The sequence below is a fragment of the Perca flavescens genome, chromosome 11 (assembly GCF_004354835.1).
Source record: "Perca flavescens isolate YP-PL-M2 chromosome 11, PFLA_1.0, whole genome shotgun sequence".
In the NCBI taxonomy this organism is placed as follows: Eukaryota; Metazoa; Chordata; class Actinopteri; order Perciformes; family Percidae; genus Perca; species Perca flavescens.
This window is the reverse complement of record NC_041341.1, coordinates 33,525,285-33,543,408: the sequence shown is the minus strand read 5'-3', so window position 1 is coordinate 33,543,408 and position 18,124 is coordinate 33,525,285. Positions and strand designations below refer to the sequence as shown.

The 18,124-nt window shown below is 40.9% G+C and overlaps 1 protein-coding gene across 11 annotated transcripts in view; it reads left to right on the top strand.

Moving 5' to 3' along the window:
* mlphb (melanophilin b) overlaps positions 1–18,124 on the top strand; it is a 52,262-nt gene that overhangs the window by 12,947 nt on the left and 21,191 nt on the right. For all 11 annotated transcript variants that reach the window (XM_028592192.1, XM_028592190.1, XM_028592195.1 and 8 more), the window contains 4 exons: positions 9,585–9,806; positions 10,979–11,118; positions 14,845–14,886; positions 17,057–17,112. In XM_028592192.1, coding sequence (XP_028447993.1) covers positions 9,585–9,806; positions 10,979–11,118; positions 14,845–14,886; positions 17,057–17,112 — 460 coding nt within the window. The remainder of the gene's footprint in view (positions 1–9,584; positions 9,807–10,978; positions 11,119–14,844; positions 14,887–17,056; positions 17,113–18,124) is intronic.

Below are 18,124 nucleotides of genomic sequence, written 5' to 3'. Positions count from 1 at the left end.
GTCCCGTATTTGTTCCATATGATGGTTCACTGCACTGTATGTGATCATATTATCATGTCGGCCTAAAAAAAGACGGGGCACTCACATTTCACGGTGAGCCAGTAATCACATGTCACATGTCTTCAAAGCCTGTAATGCTAGATAATTGGTTTTCTCCTGGATTTTTTAGAGAGGAAAAGGCTGACCTTATTTGATTTCAATTGTATAACTGAGTGGAAATACTCTACTCCTGGAGGCTGAACTAACTCTGTTGAGCTGTACTTCTCCAACAGACGATTCAGTCATTTGCTCCTGACTCACTGAGCTACTGCTCACATGTCTCCTTGGCAATAGTGACTGATGGAGGGTTAAGATATCAGGCTGTTGGAGGAAGACGTTGAGAGGGGATTTCCTCCCATGCTTGGATGTGGGATGACCTCTCCGCAGCAGCAGTCCTCTAGTGTAGTAAGGGTAGTCCACAAAATGTAGAAGATGTTCAGTGGTTACACCTGCTATGTATCTCTAATTTGTCCTTCTTTGTATGCTAACTTTATACACAGATTTTATTTATTTTTTACAATTAACTGAAACTTGCAATCAGGACATAATTGACCAATTACAAGACCCTGAGGTACAAATGAGCTGTGTGGCTATTAATAGACTTGTTCGAAATGAGCCAGGCATGTGTAGAATCGATCGCCGCCCAATTCATGCCGGTTAGATTCATGTGCGACTTGCTCTGACGTCATGCACACGTGGGCCACCATAACCTCACGGGATCCAGGCGGCCGCAGTTTTTAGAGCCAGGCGACGCAGTTGCTTTCCACCGACTGCAAGACCCAGGGCATGATGGGAAAGGCCTGGCTCTCACCTGATCTAACACTATGATGTTTATTTAAACTTTTAATTTTTGTTGAATTGGAGAGATTTTGAGCTGATGGTGATGTTTAGTCGTCGGAGAGACTAACTGCTCCATTTTAACAATCTAAGCACACGCCGTGAAGAGCCTGGCGCAGGTGCGTTTAGGGCGTGTCCAAATCCACTTTTGCTAGTTTGATGGCGGAAAAAAGAGTCCGTGCCCCGGGCACATGGTTCAAAAGGGCTGTTCTTAGTGTCTTCATTAATTCATAGGTGTGTTTTGGGCGTAACATGCAATAAACCATCGGAGATCATCTCCCATTCCCTTTAAAAGCCAGGCGTGTTTGGACCTTGGCGCATTGCTGTTATGATGGCGCATTTGTACCGTAATATTTTTATTTGTAATCTTGTGTGTGTTTGTGTAACAAGCAGAGTGTGTGCGCGCTGTGCACGAGCCTAGGAGCATTGTACTAATTTGCTGTTAAAAGAACAATGAAATGCTGCGTTATTGACTTTAGACCAGGTTTTTGTTGGTCAATGGCGCGATCACTTCCAGCTGCCTCAAGATGGCAATACGCCCTGAATGCACCTGAACACACCTCCCTGTAAGACCAGCACGCCCATAGGTACAAAGATGGGTGCAGGTGCATTTTCTATTTAAACGACGTGGGCGCTGGACGGGAAATTGACAACTGAAATTAGCAAAGACACTTGCATCGGGCTTTGCGCTGCACTGGGTGCAAGATAGGACCCATTATCCGTTCAGATTACAGATCATCCACAGTCTGTTGTATATTAACATCAGCAACATATTGCCTGCAGAACATTTTTACAGGCTACACTGTCTGTCATAAGCAAATGGGTCTGATAACATTTTATTAAATTGTACCTAACAGGATGTGAGTGTTTCTGTGACTTCCGGTTCAGACCGAAGGCTGCTGGAAACGGCCGCAAACTGTCCGACTTGAGCGCAGCTTTTTGTCACCGCCCCGCTGCTGCTGCTGCCTGCACCCGCCCATTTTACGAGACTATTGACTCCACTCGCATAAAACTTCCCCCCCCCCAGGGGATACACATTGCAGCTGCATTGCCTGGAAAACCTGAAATACCTGCCCACGTTTGCTGACTTGTTCAGAAATAGGCACCACATAAGTATTGTATAAACTGGAATAATTAAGGTATTAACCCAGGGCTCCTATACAAGACATGTCAAATTTCCATAATAACGCAGGAACCATTTTAAAAAAAAAAAAAAAAAAGAAACCCTTCTCCTTTCAGTATAGGTTGCCTGAACCCATAGTGTACACACACACACACACACACACACACACACACACACACACACACAGGTGTTGTGACTGTGTGGGTGTGTGTCTGTTCTGGATTGAAATCTCCTTAGTGGTACAGTACATATAAATTGGTTACATCCCACAATTTCCAAATAGCCCCACCCTGCTTCCACCTGGCTGGAAGTGTAATCCACCAGAGTGATTGAAAACACCTGTTGGTGTGCAGGGCCTTCAATAAATCAGGTACAAATTAAATGATCTTGATATAACAAATCTTTTATTGTGACTCAAACATAATTATTATTATAATTTGTATTGCTCATAAGACATGTTTCTAAGTTAGCTATCTAAGGCAAATAGATTTCCTGCTTATTCATTGAGTAGCCTGATCTCCAGAAATAAAATGCTTGATGTCACACTTCTTAGTGCTGTTTCTGGGCCGCATATTTCAGATGTTCCAGACAGTGAGCCACTTTTTGATTTCTGAAGATTTCCTGTAGTAGTTCAAATTTTGTTTCCATACTCTTCTAAAATGGACCTTCCAAGAACCTTCTTGTGTCCATCCTGCATTTCCTAAAGTAGAAAGGATGGACAGAGTCGGTCTTTGCTTGTAAAGACGAGCTTTTCTTTTTTCCAATGTGAATTTTCATGCACTCCAGAGGCTAGCAAAGGAGTTGGCATTTTTCTGTATAAGTCCATGCAGGTTTGTCCCTGTTTGTGAGTTTCAGGATAACACTGTCCCTCTTCAATTTCAAAAACTTTAACCTGCCAAGGTTTTTCTTTTAGCTATTTGTTTTCCATTCGAAGGAGCCACTGTTTGCTGCTTGGGTAACTGTTGTTTTCATCCAGGGCCTCTGCAGTCTATAAATAGGTACAGATCTTCATGTGGTTTACATATAAAACTGTCATGCCTAAATCTTGTAAAAACCACATGGGATTATAGAATGAAATAGTTTATTTTGGCAATAATTATGACTTTGTTTTTGCTTAACCAAGTACACCTAAATTACAGACGGTGCATAACAGAAGTGTTATATTTTTATTGTTAAGTGTGTTTTCTCAACATTTACATTAACCAATACTTTGATTTATTATAATTCTTAGTTTGTGTCAAACTAAGAATTGTTTTTTTCTGCAAGGTTTTACAAATCCTCACATGATTTCAAGTAAAGCAAATTTATTGCAGTAGGCATTGCAGAAGTGTCAACCTGAAGTCTATGGTGCATTAATAGCAAAATACTTTTAAAAAATACTTCCTATTGTGGGTGAAGCTGCAATTCAATACACATCAATATTTTAATATTAACCAGAGACCATCTTTGACCTCAACTACACACCTAAGGTTTAGTGACTGCATATTTTACAGTTGTGATGCTATTGCGGTGACAACATATGTCCACAGACAGAAATATAAACATCTAGCAAAATGATGTACCTTTTTTAAAACCTACCTTGTTGAGAGATCTAAGAGTGCCTAGACATAAGGGAAGCAACGTCACAGCACCCCGTTTTACTATCATTTTTTAGGGGTCTCACCTGTTACAGGCGGATGCATGTTACTAAGCCCTTGTTTACGTTGCAAGTGTGACTGTTGGTTACGTGTGGCCTCAGTTTTGTGTTCATGTATTATGAAATAGTAGCCGTACAACTGGGCTTTTTGTCAACACATTAAAGGAATACGCCACCGTTTGTTGAAATCGGGCTTATCACTGTCTCCCCTAGCTGTAGATAGGTGGGCCAATGCATTTTTTGCGCATGCATTGTTTTAGTCTGGTGCAACACGGGCAGCGCTCCCCCTAGTTAGCTTAGCGTAGTGAATGGAATCCTATGTTGCCGGTTAGCATGTTGTGAGTAAAAGTGAGCCGACAAAAAAACAACCTAATTACTTGCACTGAGACAAAAAATGAGTTGGCCCACCTCTCTACAGCCAGGGTAGACCGTGATAAGTCCTATTTCAACAAACGGTGGCGTATTCCTTTAACTATGTCAACTTAAAAAGTGATATGTCAGTGTTTTTACAGCATGTTGACCCCAAATGACTCTCTCTTCCTGCACTGTGTGTGGGTGTGTGTGTGTCAGCTCTCCCGGGGGGGTTCTGTTCATTCACCAGACAGGAAGCTATTAAAGCAGTCCAAAAAAATCATGCCAATCAAAATGAGTGACATCACAGTGAGAGGTGAGGCATTGCATTACACCACACAGTATGTCACAAACAAACCGAAAGGTAGCCAGGTTGTGACTGCTGCCAGACCTTTCTGCAGTGTGTAACAAAGTTAATTTGCACTAGAGAGGATTTGGTTTGTGTAGACGGGCATAGCGAGAAGATCACCATGTATGGGAACACTCCGTTCCTTTGGTCTTTGGTCTTCATAGCTGTCTGTGTCTAAGTGAACGTCTGGCTGCCGCACCCGGATTCCTCAGCTTTGCCAGTTAAGCACAAACTCTGCAGTAGCTGCTTTTAATCAAATACTGAGCAAAAAGGAGGATTCTGAAGACAAACTGAAGTGTGTTAATTGGTAAAACTGCTTAGAAAATGTACATATTCATGTCTCACTTTTTAATAATGTAAAGCTTTTTCATGACTTTACAGCATGAAAGACAAGGAGAAAGAAAAAGCAATCAAATTTATGAAAAATTGTTATATTGCAGTTACTTCTGAGTGCTGTTGTGCAGTTTCTAACTACCCATAACCTTTATATGTAAATAAGTGTAGGTTCTTACCTTAAAGTTTTCTTATAAACAAACAAAGGTTGTGTTTACATATAATGTTGCACACCAAAACACATTGCATGTAGCCTTGAGGTCTAATAACCCTGTTGAATCAATTTCCTTCAGACACACACACATACACACACACACACACCTCTTTAGTCCAGGCACTGCGTCCTAAATTCCTCTGTACCTGATAGAGCCTGCCTTTGACAGTGTTGCATGTCCTTGTGAAACAGGACGTGCAACCAGAATGTGTTATTGTGAATCCATTTCATTCCTCAAAAACATTTTTTACTTCTTAAAAGGGGACCTATTATGCTTTTCCTTATTTTCTGTCATATATATTGTTACAATGCTGGTGTTTATATTGAGTTCTTTATATGGTCATCTGCTCCAGGCATGCCACTGCAGTCTTTCCATACACTGCTACATGTAGCTACATGCTAACATAAGGAAACCTGTGATCTTTGTGATGTTGTTCATTTCCCCCAGTTTCGGATCAAATTCCTGCTGGAATATGTCATGTTATGTAGTTTGGGGTTTAGAAGCCTACAGAGACAGCGAGAATTATTAGCACTTACTGGAAGTAATACAAAACTTTCAGTCACATCTTGATCAACATCTTGATCCCCCTTCCCCCCCAAAAAAGATAATCTTGCCGCTCATTCCATCAATTATAAAGTGCTGACAAACCCTGCAGAGGGCCTCACTATCACTGACGGACTCCCATTGCACTTGTCTTTGATATTTGACCATGCCAGCCATGTATCTGTGCTTGGAAGGGTTGGACGTTGCCTGCAGCATATCTATTGAGTCATTCTATACCCGACCTGTGGGATTTGATGTTTCAGAGGAGGGCAGATTTTACAGATATTACTTTTAAATCACGTCGCTAATGGCCAGCAGCTCTCCGCAAAAGTTTATGGGATTCTTACAAAGTAGCCAATAAATCCCGATGATTTGGACTATAATTTAAAAAGCATGGCCTAAAAAGAGCTTTAATAAACAATAAGCATCCTCTCATCCTCGGTGGCTGTTTTGCCAGATTCCACAAACGCTGTGTGACATTTGGGATTTGTTATCAGAGTTTTTCCTCTCCACTGCCGTCAGCATCTCTCGGCACTGAGTCAGTCCATAACTTTTTATCGGAATTTTTCCTCTCCACTATTATAAGTATTAGCTGAAATTATCTAGCGCAACGTAAGACATTGCTAAAAAAAAATGAGAGTGAGAACATTTCAAGTTAGTTTATTATATGATCCAGGGTGTTAAGCACAGCTACTGTACTGGGGTCCAAGAGAAAGAACATGACTTTTCTGCTATTTCTCCTCCACTCAACTCATTGTGGCTACAAGAACAAAGTCTTGATTTTATATGGACGAAAACAAATTGATAGATGATTTTATGTAATTGTAATATAATTACTTAACAATGAACATGTTCCTGAAATACTTAAAAGGCGGCTGTAAAGTGTGTTAATAAATATCTCATTGCAACTCATTATTTAGAACTCGAGCAAACTCATCTACCACCAAACGGCCATTGCGATCAGGGCGTTTTTTTTCGTATATAATATGATGCGTAAAAAATACATTACCCTTTTTGAAGTTTGAATTATGCAACTTACCCTGACGCACCGGAACAAACGGAGGTATAGTCACTCAACCGGTAGGGTGAAACCAAATGACAGAAATAGTTCTATACTGTAGATGGATACATAAACAGGCGACATTAATGTACACATATAGATACATACTCTAGGTTTAGTATATTGGGTATATAAATAAACATTCGAACACATCCATGTCCCTCGGAAGGACAACATTTTTTAGTCAAACGTTTTGCGTATTTACAGTATTATGAATGTTTCAGCAGTTAATATCTAATCTATCCTGATGAAACTTTTCTTATTTCTACTATAACTAAATGTTCCTGGAGAAGCGCTGCAGTTTTTTCTCCCTCTACCGACATTTCCCGTGTAACAAGGCTGACATGAGGTTTACATAAACATGCCAAAGTGAAGCCACCCGTGTGCTGACAACCATCCCTTCACTCATAATTGCCAGCCAGCATTCTGACGTCCTAAAATCTCTGTATAATGAAATGGTATACGGTCAGTTTTTTTTAGCTGTAAAAACAAAGTACTAAGTTTGAAATGTACCTTCAAATGTATTCAGCTCAACAGTTACTAGTTAAACATTTTGGGGAAATGTGCCTGTTGGCTTTGTTTCTGAGAGTGAGATGAGCAGTGTAGGATATGGGTAGCTTAGCATAAATACTTGAGTCAGGGGGAAACAGCTAGCCTGGCTCCAGCCAAAGTTGAAAAATACACATACTGAATCCGTCTTATTAATGTGCACAAACCTAAACATAAATGTCAAAATTTCCGTTTTAGGAGGAGGTGCGTGGTACTATTTCTTGGCAAACGGCAGTTTACCCATCTGCTCAGTATTTCTGTGTGGCCTCTTCAGTTATAGTGCTGGTTGCCAGATAAAGTAACCTCAAGTTTTGGTTTTGGTCTTCGTGCAGGCATGACGATACCAAATGTGGCTGAGTTTAACCATGAACAGTGTGCAAACCTCGTTTCAAGCCAGTCCCAACTTGAAATACAATTTTGCAAAACAATTTCTTTTCCCAAAATGTCCATTCAAAAAATGTAGTGCTTATTTCTGCAGCCAAATTGGAGGTACAATTCACTGTACAACTATACAGTATACCAGATATTAGTTAGCAGTATAACTGCAGTAATTAACCCTGCTTTAATGTCAAATACAGACCTTGTTCAAAGGCCATTTGCAAACGGTTATCAGTGTTTGTTTTAACCTGCCGAGCATACCAGAAGTCATGTAATTGCAACAAGGTACAGTACAGAGCTCAACAGTGTGGTTCTGGAAGTAAAAATCCCATTCATTTTCCAAGGGTTTTGATTATCAGCCATAATGTCTAAACCATCCGAGTTTAGACATTATGGCTGATAATCGAGTCAATAAACACAGGTTTAAAGTTCCAAACTTGGATTTATTTTCGCAAAACAAAGCTTCAACAAAACAAATGAAGGCTTAAGAGTTATAGGGCCATTAAAAGAGGTCAACGAAACATAACTCTCCTCGAAAATAAGGCCAACAAAACCAAAATGTTTCCGAGGTCAAAGTCGGAAACGCCCCCTGACGACCTCAGAATACCCCCAGCTCAAAATCCAACATGAATGCCCCGTGCATCAATAGTTTAGACAATTAACAACAACAATTAGCTCTTCTGTCATATTTGTGTCTCACTAAATCAGTCGTACACCCAGTGCTGTCCAATTTCTATCTGTGGACAGACTACGGTGTTTGTATGCACAAAAAACAGCATAATGCATTGTTTGCTACTGGTATTGCTAACAATGGCTAATGTCATTCCCGGCTTCCGAGTTCCGAGGTAAATGGAATTATGCCGCATTCTATTTACCTCGGAACTCGGATTTTCCGAGGTCAAAGTCTGAAACGCGCTCCCTGACCTCAGATTTCCGAGCTCGGAACTCGGACAACCTCGCAGTAGCCAGAGTTCAAAATCCAACATGGCTGCTTCCTGTATCAACAGTTGTGAAAGCTGCAGTAACATAAAGTTATAAGCACTTCTGTCTTATTTGTGTCACTAAATCGGTCGGTCACACAGGCATGTTCAACTTCTATCTGTGGACATGTTGTTACGCTGTTTGTATGCACAAAAAACGGTGTAATGCGTTATAAACTGGTATTGCTAACAATAGCTAATCGGGCCCCCCTGCTGTCAGATGTCTTGGTATGGTCCAAGGCTGGGGCCTCTGCATTACGCCAGGCTTGTTGTTGTTGTGGTGTTCTCATCCATGGGCTCCACCCTCTGCCCCATGTTTAGTTCAACCAGTTAGAGAACTTCGCAGCCAGGTAACTCAATGAGAAAGAGAAATGAAAATAAAATAAAAATTAAAGAATAAAATTAAACTTACTAGCAGCATGACAAACAATGTAAAGTGTGTGCCAGAACAGTGCATTGTGTTAGTGCTAATTAAGCAATTCTAAACCAAACAAATTATTGTGTTTTTGCACTATAATGTGACTGCAAATTAAAATAACCAAATGTGGTAATGATGTGGGTGAGCATGTGCAACCTTAAGCATTCAAATGTGTGGCTGTGGCCATTACAACCCTTAATTTAAATGTTGTTTTCTCATGCTTCTTCATATTGATTAACCTGTAACTCAGGTCATTTTTCTTCAAGAAATACACTCCTCAAGCTGGTCTCAGACTAGTTGTAATGATAGCCAGACAGATTATTTTAAGAGAATGGAAGAATGAAGGGGTGCCGTCAATCCAGGAGTGGGCCTGTGAGATGGCTAGGGTGGCGACGTTTGAAATAAATGTCATGTCAACGGTTTACCAGGTTGGATGTCTAGAAACTAGAAAATGGAGAAAGTACCTGAACTTTCTGGAGGGCTCCTAAGAAGCTTTGTGCTGGAGAGAGACATGTATGATGGGTTTATGGTGTTATACATAGGTTTATTTGGTTTATGGTTTATTGCCTAATTGTTACTATTTTGTTGAATGGTCCAGAATATTGCATTTACTGTCATCTTTTCTTGATTTTTGTCGGGGTGGGGGTGTTCATGTTGCAAATTGTATGTTTGTATGTTGTTTAAAAAAAATTACAACTGTTAATCACAAAGAAAAGAAACACACTCATCTCTTTCACTGTATGGAGTGAACAGCTGGTTCTGTCTTTTGTTAGGGAGCTAAAGACCAAGATTGAGAAAGAAGACACCAAGAGAGAGTTGTTGGGTAACCAGACCAGCCTGACTGAGTCGTACTGTATTCGATGTCTCCAGCCGTTTAAGTTCCTGGTCAACAGCAAGCGTCAGTGTCTGGACTGCGAGCTCTATATCTGCAAGTCCTGCAGTCTCTACAACAAGAAGGAGCATGGCTGGGTGTGTAATCCCTGTCATATGGCCAGGTAGGAAATGAGAAAAATGAAACCTGTAGTAATTTAAAAGCGAGGCCAGCACCCTGTTACCTTCTACGGCAGCTGGATTCTCACGGATATCGTGAGAACATGTGAAAACTCATCTTGTCAGGCTTCGACCAGAGACAGTTTAGAAACGAGACGGCAGAACTTAGTCACTTTCCGTATATCTGTGTAAAGTGGGGTTCACCATCGCCCCACACCTTAGAAGACTAATGTAAGGTCCTGAGTGTTTTGATTTCAATAGGAGAAGTGAATGTGAACACATAATATGACCGATTCTTTTGCCCCACAGTCACCAAAGTAAATACTGGACCCATTTTTTTCTCTGAGCATTTTCTCTAAAATGGCATTTTTCAGATGGCCAAATCGGGAGAAAATTAACTTTGTTTTCCAGACCTGTTTCTGTCCCAGGAAAAAAACTCTCACAAGATCTGGCAAAACAGATATGCAGCCCTTCCTCACCCAGACGAACCGCATGGGTCGATTATGCAAGCAGCGCATTACGACCGGCAGTTACGTTTCTTATTAGGCGGCGACCTCTCGTGGCCGTAGTAATTATCGTGAGAGCAAACGAGGAAGTGAGGTGACAAAGTATAGGAGCGTCAACTTCCACTTAAATGGAAGGGTGGTGGATCGGTCAAACAGACCCAGGACTTTAACTCAGGAGACCAGGGTTTGTGTTTTAACTGAGTTTTACCAACCGTTTTCCATATTATACTAATGGAATTTAAGGGGTTTACTGGCTTAGCACTTCTGTATTAAAGAGATGCACAGCTACAGTTTGGCCTTGTTCCCCTGTATTTTCTAAAACAAAAGTTCCTATTTTACTGTATTAAAACATTTTAGTTATTTTAAACCTCTCCAAAAACCTCTTCCAATTCCATATGTAACCATTGTACTATAGTGGCTGACCACTGAAAAATCATTTGACTGAACTCAGCCAATGTCAGGAGAATATCATGCTAACTTATGCATCTCATGCCTAAATCTGCACTCACCGTAGCACTCAATAATGTCCTGCTCCTGCTTTGTGTGACAAGAGCCATTTTCAGCCCCTGGTGTTGGAATGTTTGTATTCCATTAAGGGTTTTCTGTAACTACTGGTGATTTGAGTATAAAGTCATCAGTACCTATTTAGTCTCCTCCATTTCCTTGAACAGGGTCCTCAAGATCGGGACTTTGGAGTGGTACCACGAAAACGTCCGGGCTCGCTTCAAGCGCTTCGGCAGTGCCAAGGTGATGCGATCGCTCTTCAAGAGGTTGAGCGGGGAACGCAGTTGCTCTCAGAATGATCTTGAAGGTGAGTTTTTACATAAGATGCCTTCGTGGGTGGTTTTCTGTACAGAAAATAAATGTGAGGATTTGTAATGGGTTTCCCAGCATAATGCCTGCTGTGAAAAGTTAATACCAGTAATTGTGCCTGGAATCTTTTAATCCTTGATCCATGAAAATTGGTACGTGGTAAGTCAATGATTAACTCCACGATACTGTCACCTTTCAGCAGAGAGATTAACCCTGGCTGACTGAAGCTGCTCAGCTGTCAAAAACTGTAGATTATTCTGGGCAGCTGGCAAGTAGGAATGTCTGTATGAATGTGAAGCAATGTGAATCAATGGTTACAAATGTGGTGGAATGTCAGGTCTCAGGTCGAGGTTACTTTGAAGGGGCAACTTAAAGTGCTTGTATTATGCTCATTTTCAGGTTCATAATTGTATTTAGAAGTTATATCAGAATAGGTTTACATGGTTTAATTTTCAAAAAACTCCATATATTTGTTGTACTGCACATTGCTGCAGCTCCTCTTTTCACCCTGTGTGTTGAGCTCTCGGTTTTAGCTACAGAGTGAGGCATCACACTTCTGTTCCTTCTTTGATGGGAATTGCACATGCACATTACCTAGGTAAGGACTACTAGCCAGTCAGAAGCAGAGTATGAAGGCGTTACCTGACAGTACCTAGGTAAGGACTACTAGCCAGTCAGAAGCAGAGTATGCGGGTGTGCTACGCTAGCAGCTAGGTGAGCATTATAACGTGTGTTACAAAGTGACCACGTTTGTCTCTGAAGTAAAGGCTGGACTGAGCTAGAGCTGTTTGGAGCAGTTTGTGAACAGTGTTTTCTGTTGGAGATGGTAAGTCCCTTTGGGGTGGACTTTGGGCTTTTTCACTTTGTAAACCTATTACATGCACAAAAAGATAAATAACACAATAAAGGAATGGGGGGAAAAGCCAAAAAGCATAATATGAGCACTTTTTCCATCTGTTGCACTCATTTCTTTACAAGCCCTGTGGAGGTGCTGCAGGTCAGGAGTTGGGTCACACAGCATTGCTGGAAGTCAGCTTGAGCTTATCATGAGAAATCCCCAATAAATGAAAGGCTTCAAGGGTCTTCAACAGCTGCATGCTGAACTGTAACTGCATTGAGAATGTGTATTAGCCTGGTGAATCGCACTCCGGCATCTGAAAATTGGTAAAACATCACCATGACTACTGCATCACATGTGTGGCTTGGGTCAAGTTCAAGAATTCTTTAAGTGAAGCTCATAAGAGCTCCAGTGAACAACGCAATGCAGGTTATTCAAGGTAATGCAAGAAGCACATTGTAGATTATCACTGAAGGCATCAAAACTATGAATGAACACATATGGAATTATGTACTTAAAATAAAAAATATATATATATATACATATACACACAGTAATAATTTTTATTTTAGTTTTGACTTTTGGATTTGAGTTTTTAGAGTGTTTGCTAGTTTCAGTTGTTCAGAAAGGTTTAGTTTTTTCATATTTAGTTTTGCAGTATGTTTTGTTCTTGTTAGGGCCAAGTATAAAGTCTCAGAAGTACAGGTATGTAGCTACATATTAGGAGTGTAAAGATTCACCGATATGAATCGGTATCCGGTTGTATTATCACAGATACAACTACATCGATACGCTGACCCCTGGATCGATCTAAATGGACCAAGATTTGGCTTTACGAATCTGTTGACTTGCAATTCCATTGATAAGAGGCGGCTCTGTGTTTTTGTGTGACAGAGACCAAATTCTCGCCATTTGTGTGATGAAGCACTTTGGTCGGGGGTGGCAAGGATTAGCCAATCAGTGCCTTCGTTTGGGTTTGCAGAAAAAACGTGCTGACCGCAAGGTTTGGTGTACTCGCGTAATGTATAGGATTAGGTCACAATGGCTGTGTAACGTGGACCCATGTTTGAGTTACTGTCTCTAAGATTACAGCAGCAAGGAGGCTGTTTCATTTGGTTATAAGGGGCCAGCTAATTAAGTTGAAGTTATACTATTAGCATGTCCTAGCTTTACTATTCCATGGTCCCTTATATATATATATATATATATATATATATATATATATATATATATATATATATATATATATATATATATATATATATTTTTTTTTTTTTTTTTTTTTTTTTACATTAAACGAATATTAAACTATATCTATCGGATTGAATCGTATCTGATTGAATCGCACCGAATCGTTTCAACATTGAATAAAACTGATCGTTCCATATTAAAATGTAGCGTCCCTAACCTGTATCGTAGCCCATGTATCTAGATATTGCTTCACACACTTGGAGAATCTATATTGAGCGGCCTTGAAGCTGTTCTGGCAGCTCCTAGTGGCCCCTAAGACTTAATGTTGCTGTATTTCTGTCAGCCACCTGTCTGAGACCCTTCATTTTTGGGACACTGAGTCACAAGAATTAAGTTTCCTCTCTCTTTTTCAGATAGTAAGCCATCATTAACAGGCTGCCAAGTCTGTCACAGGGATTTAATCTCTTCCATCTTTCCTGTTTTTTCCGGTTCTGACTCCTCACAGCTGTGCCGAGTGCTGTCACAGACTCTGTCTCAGCTCAGGCCAGGCCCTCCGATGTCAGCTTTTTGTCCTAAACTGACCAGTGCGCTTAGAAGCACAGCCTTGTGGGAAATTTACACTCTCTGCTGGGACATTATTTCCAGACATACTAATGTGGTTAAGTGTCCTGTTTATGTTTGCTGCTCATGTTTAAAGTCTGATGCTGTGACGGTATGAGGCTTCATCAAAACCTTTCCGCTACTTTTTTGAAGTTGCTCACACAGCATTTCCAATATCCTCTTGCCAAACCCAGAGCATATAAAGCAAGTGCCCTTGAAGCACTGTGTATATCAGCTTTAAGCATTATTGTACGCGGCAGGTCTCCAAGTGAGATCATAGCATCAGGAGATCAATGAATTATGAGGAGACAGCCGGGACTCCTGGTACTGCTTATGCCGAGTCACCCTTGGGGCGGCATACAGAACGAGTTGGTTTGCTGTTTAGCCCAGCGGGCTTTGTGATCCTCCAGTCACATGTCTCCCATTCTGTGCCTGCAATGGAAGGATTCAGTCCTGCAGAGCTCCACCGAACCAGAAGCAGAGAGGGGCAGAGAGAGACAGAAAGAGGGAGGGAGGACAAAACTCTTGTTTGTCGTGTATTCACGTGGAGTCCAGCTTGCTGCGTGTGCACGGATGCATGCTGTAGTTATGATACACAGCCGTAATATGCATGTCAACAGATGTGTTATGTTCAACATGCTCTGCGACTCATCACATGTAGACATTCATGGATTAAATTCAACATGCATGACTGTACGCTCAAACACACACACACACACACACACATACATTCTTTTGCTGTCTTTTTACTGTATGCTTTGTGCTGTGGTCCGCTGGGCCCCCAAAGCTCGGAGGGTGTCATCCTGTGTACAGTATCTTTGTGCACATGGGGATGTAACTCTGATGCTTACAACAGAGTCTTTGTTCACATACGCACATCGGCTGAATTTGGCTTCTCTGTTTTAATGGTGCTACTGCTGCTTCTGATTATAACTTTATGTGGAAAGTAAGAACTACCTGAATTATCCCAGTTTGCTAAGCTATTTATCATAGTTACTGAATGGCAAAATTGCAAACCTAACCACATTCATTTTCATTTCAAATGTAACTGAACACAACTAAGTCTTGTCTTCTTTCAACTTTTCTGTTTTCCAGAGCCTCGTGAGTACGACACACAGAGCGTACCTGAGATCCACAGTGAGTAGACTAAACTAAATCATAAGAAAAGGTCCGAAATTGTTGACAGATACATTTTTGATTTTCTCTTTTCATCATTCTCTTCCTTGATTTAACAGCAATTGTTACCCCAAGTACCCTTAAACAAGACTATGGGCCCTATTTTAACGATCTAAGCGCAAGTGAAGTGAAGTGAAGAGAAGTGAAGAGCCAGGCACAGGTGCGTTTAGGGCGTGTCCAGATCCACGTTTTCATTCAACGGTCTGCTGCCAATAGCCTACTACTAGCAAAGCCAGCGACTACCTTACTGAAGGCCCTAAATCATGTGTTAGTTGTTTTGTTGCAATTTGGTTTATTACAGATTTGTTTGGAAATATGCATTCAACTTGAAGGTGGGTCATTGATTCTTATCTGACTCGCTGTCGGGATACATTTGCCTTTCATCAACTTACCACAAACGGGTCAATTTGAGCCCTCACATTTTTTTCCACGGGGCCCCTTCAAGCCTTAATCCAGCCATGTGTGTGTGTGGTCTTCCTTTTAGATCCATTCTGGAATCACATGAATGTTTAATAACTAGTTTGCTGCCTAATTCACTAAAGAAATACCTAATAAACAGAACAGAATGGAAAAACTGAAGGATACTGTAAAATAGGGTCATTTGAAATGTAGTCTCACTATTGAATATTTTCATTAGACTATTAAAGTGATCCATTTAAACCTTGCAGTTTTGAATGTCTCATACAGCAGGTACAGAGAACAGACCAAAAGGTTCTGGTTAGGCTGGCGCTAGTCTATATCCACAGCGTTCCACTTTCGGGATTGCTCTGTTGCCGCCGGGACTTCCACCGATCACTCTTTTCGGCCAGATGTCCGTTACTTTCCTCTTCCTTTGTGTTGTAATTCTAACCTCCGGTGGATTTGTGAGGACTATGGTTAACTGATCCTCAGATCTCTGCAGGGTAAATCCAGACAGCTAGCTAGACTATCTATCCAATCTGAGTTTTCTGTTGCACAACAAACTACTTTTGAACGTACACATGTTCCACCAAAAGTTCCTATTTTGCAGCAGCACCGGGGCTCTGTCCGGCGCTTAGCGCCGCCCAAGACAATTGTGATTGGTTTAAAGAAATGCCAATAAACCAGAGCACGTTTTTCTCCCATCCCAGAATGCTGTGTGGACTAGCCAGACCCTCTTCCGCAGCGCTGTGAAGGAAGGTCTGGCAATGCGAGAGTAGGCTGGCGCGGTCTGGGCTCGCCTGGCTTTTATTCACATTGGCATATCAAGAGTAGAAGAGCAGAGCCAGGGAAGCTTTAGTCAGGGAGAGGCAACATGGTTTAAAACGATAGTTGTTCATGGAAAGTATTCCTATTATTTTATCATTAGAGGCCTCTGGTAGTATTAATGGTTGTAATAATGGTGCTTTTAGTGTGTTTTGTTTCCATTTGTGCATTTTTTCTGCCGATTATTTCTGAGTGATGTAAGTCTGATTCATGTTAGAAATGAAAAACTGTTCACAGGTCTCTAATGTAATGTGCACGAGCCTAATCTGTAATGTTGTTTTTCTGCATAATCTTTCCACTTTATCTGCTTTCCACTTTAAATTGCTTTTGCCATCTTGTGCTGTATTTGCTCTGATCTGCCAGATGGACATTAAAAGTGTTTGATTTGCTGCACGACGCACAGTTTGCATCTTGCTATGAAGACAAAAGTCATCTGTTAGAGTTGCATACCTCGTTTGAAAATGTGTAATTCTTTACTCAGGATGGACGACTTAGTCTGCATGATGCGACTCTTAGGTTGGCTCACAAATCCACGTGCATAGAGAAATGTAAGGCTGTCCTCCTATTAAAGAAATCCTTAGTCGACTAACACTCGTGAGTTTGTCGACTTATTGATTAGTTGCTTTAATCCACAGATCTGTGAAACTGAGTTCCTCTACACAGAATCATGCAAAAGCACTACTTTAATCTTGTTTGCCAGAGATGTGTTCATAAGTTCCTACAAAAATAAGTCATTCAGCTTGAAAAGCATGAAAAAATGACTCGCCAACTAAGAAGAGGGAGCCCTAGACAAATACCAGATGATTTTATATGTGCACTGCATTCCTTTTTAGAAATCATACATACGTTATTGTACATTGTCATTCAGTTGTTCTAAAAAGCTTTTCATGTCTGCCTTCTTTATCAGCAAATGGATACAAGGAGCACAGTATGGACGCGACAGATTCACAACACTACAAGGGGGTACGACAACTCACTTTTTAATTATTCACTACACTAGTACATGGGTTTCATTTCCATGTGCTTCCGTTTGGACGGTCTAATCTTTTTTTGCTTGTTGAGAACATTAAATAAATGGGCATCTTGCAGCTGTTTTGTACGTACTTAAGTTTTAGTGAGTTTGTGGCCAGCAGAAAGCATTCCAGTGATATGCATCGTGAAACAAGAAGCAGATATCAATTTGTACTCAGAGAGCAGAATATTAGTAGTTCTGGTGTTTTGTCTACGCCTCGACGCGTGGACACCCACAAAACAATACCTGATTCCCTTCAGCTCCGTCAATTTGTTTCCTGTTTCTTAATTGAAATATGTTTTAGTGAGGGGAACCATATCTCATCTGCAAAACGAACAACTGAATTCAAGTTGAAATCAGCATTTTGCATGCACATGTTTTTTGAAACAAGTCAGTTTGCGAATGTCTGCTGATGCTTCCTCTGTTAAAAAGCAGAGGTGTGTGTGATCTAGGCCAGCCGTCATGAACAACTGGAACGTCTCGACAGCTTGAGTCCACTAAGGTTAGGCACGGTAGACTTTTAGTAGTGGAGTGCATTGGCAGCGGTGTATTGTGGGTAAATACCAGGCTGTCACACATAATCGCACACATTAAAGAGTCGGCCTAGGGTTGAAAGAGTCTCTGGTTTAAGTCCTGAGATTGTTAAAAAAAAAAAGGGGCACGGAGTCCACTGGAATTCCTCATAAACCCAAGACTGTAATGTTTATACCACCGTCTCTGTGTAATGAAGGAGCTAAGCATTGTTTATTTTCAATCACTGCAGCGGCCGCTGAGAAGAAAACAATGTTGCTGGGTCTCCGGACGCGTTGTCTTTGTTTCCAATGTGGCTACCGATTTAAGGTTTTGTTTTTTATATATATATATGTATATCTGAAATGATTGGACTTTTGATGGATGTTACAAAAAGACTAAGTAGTAGAAGGCCAGGGGATTCCTTCATCCCTTGTTTGATTTTCACTTAGA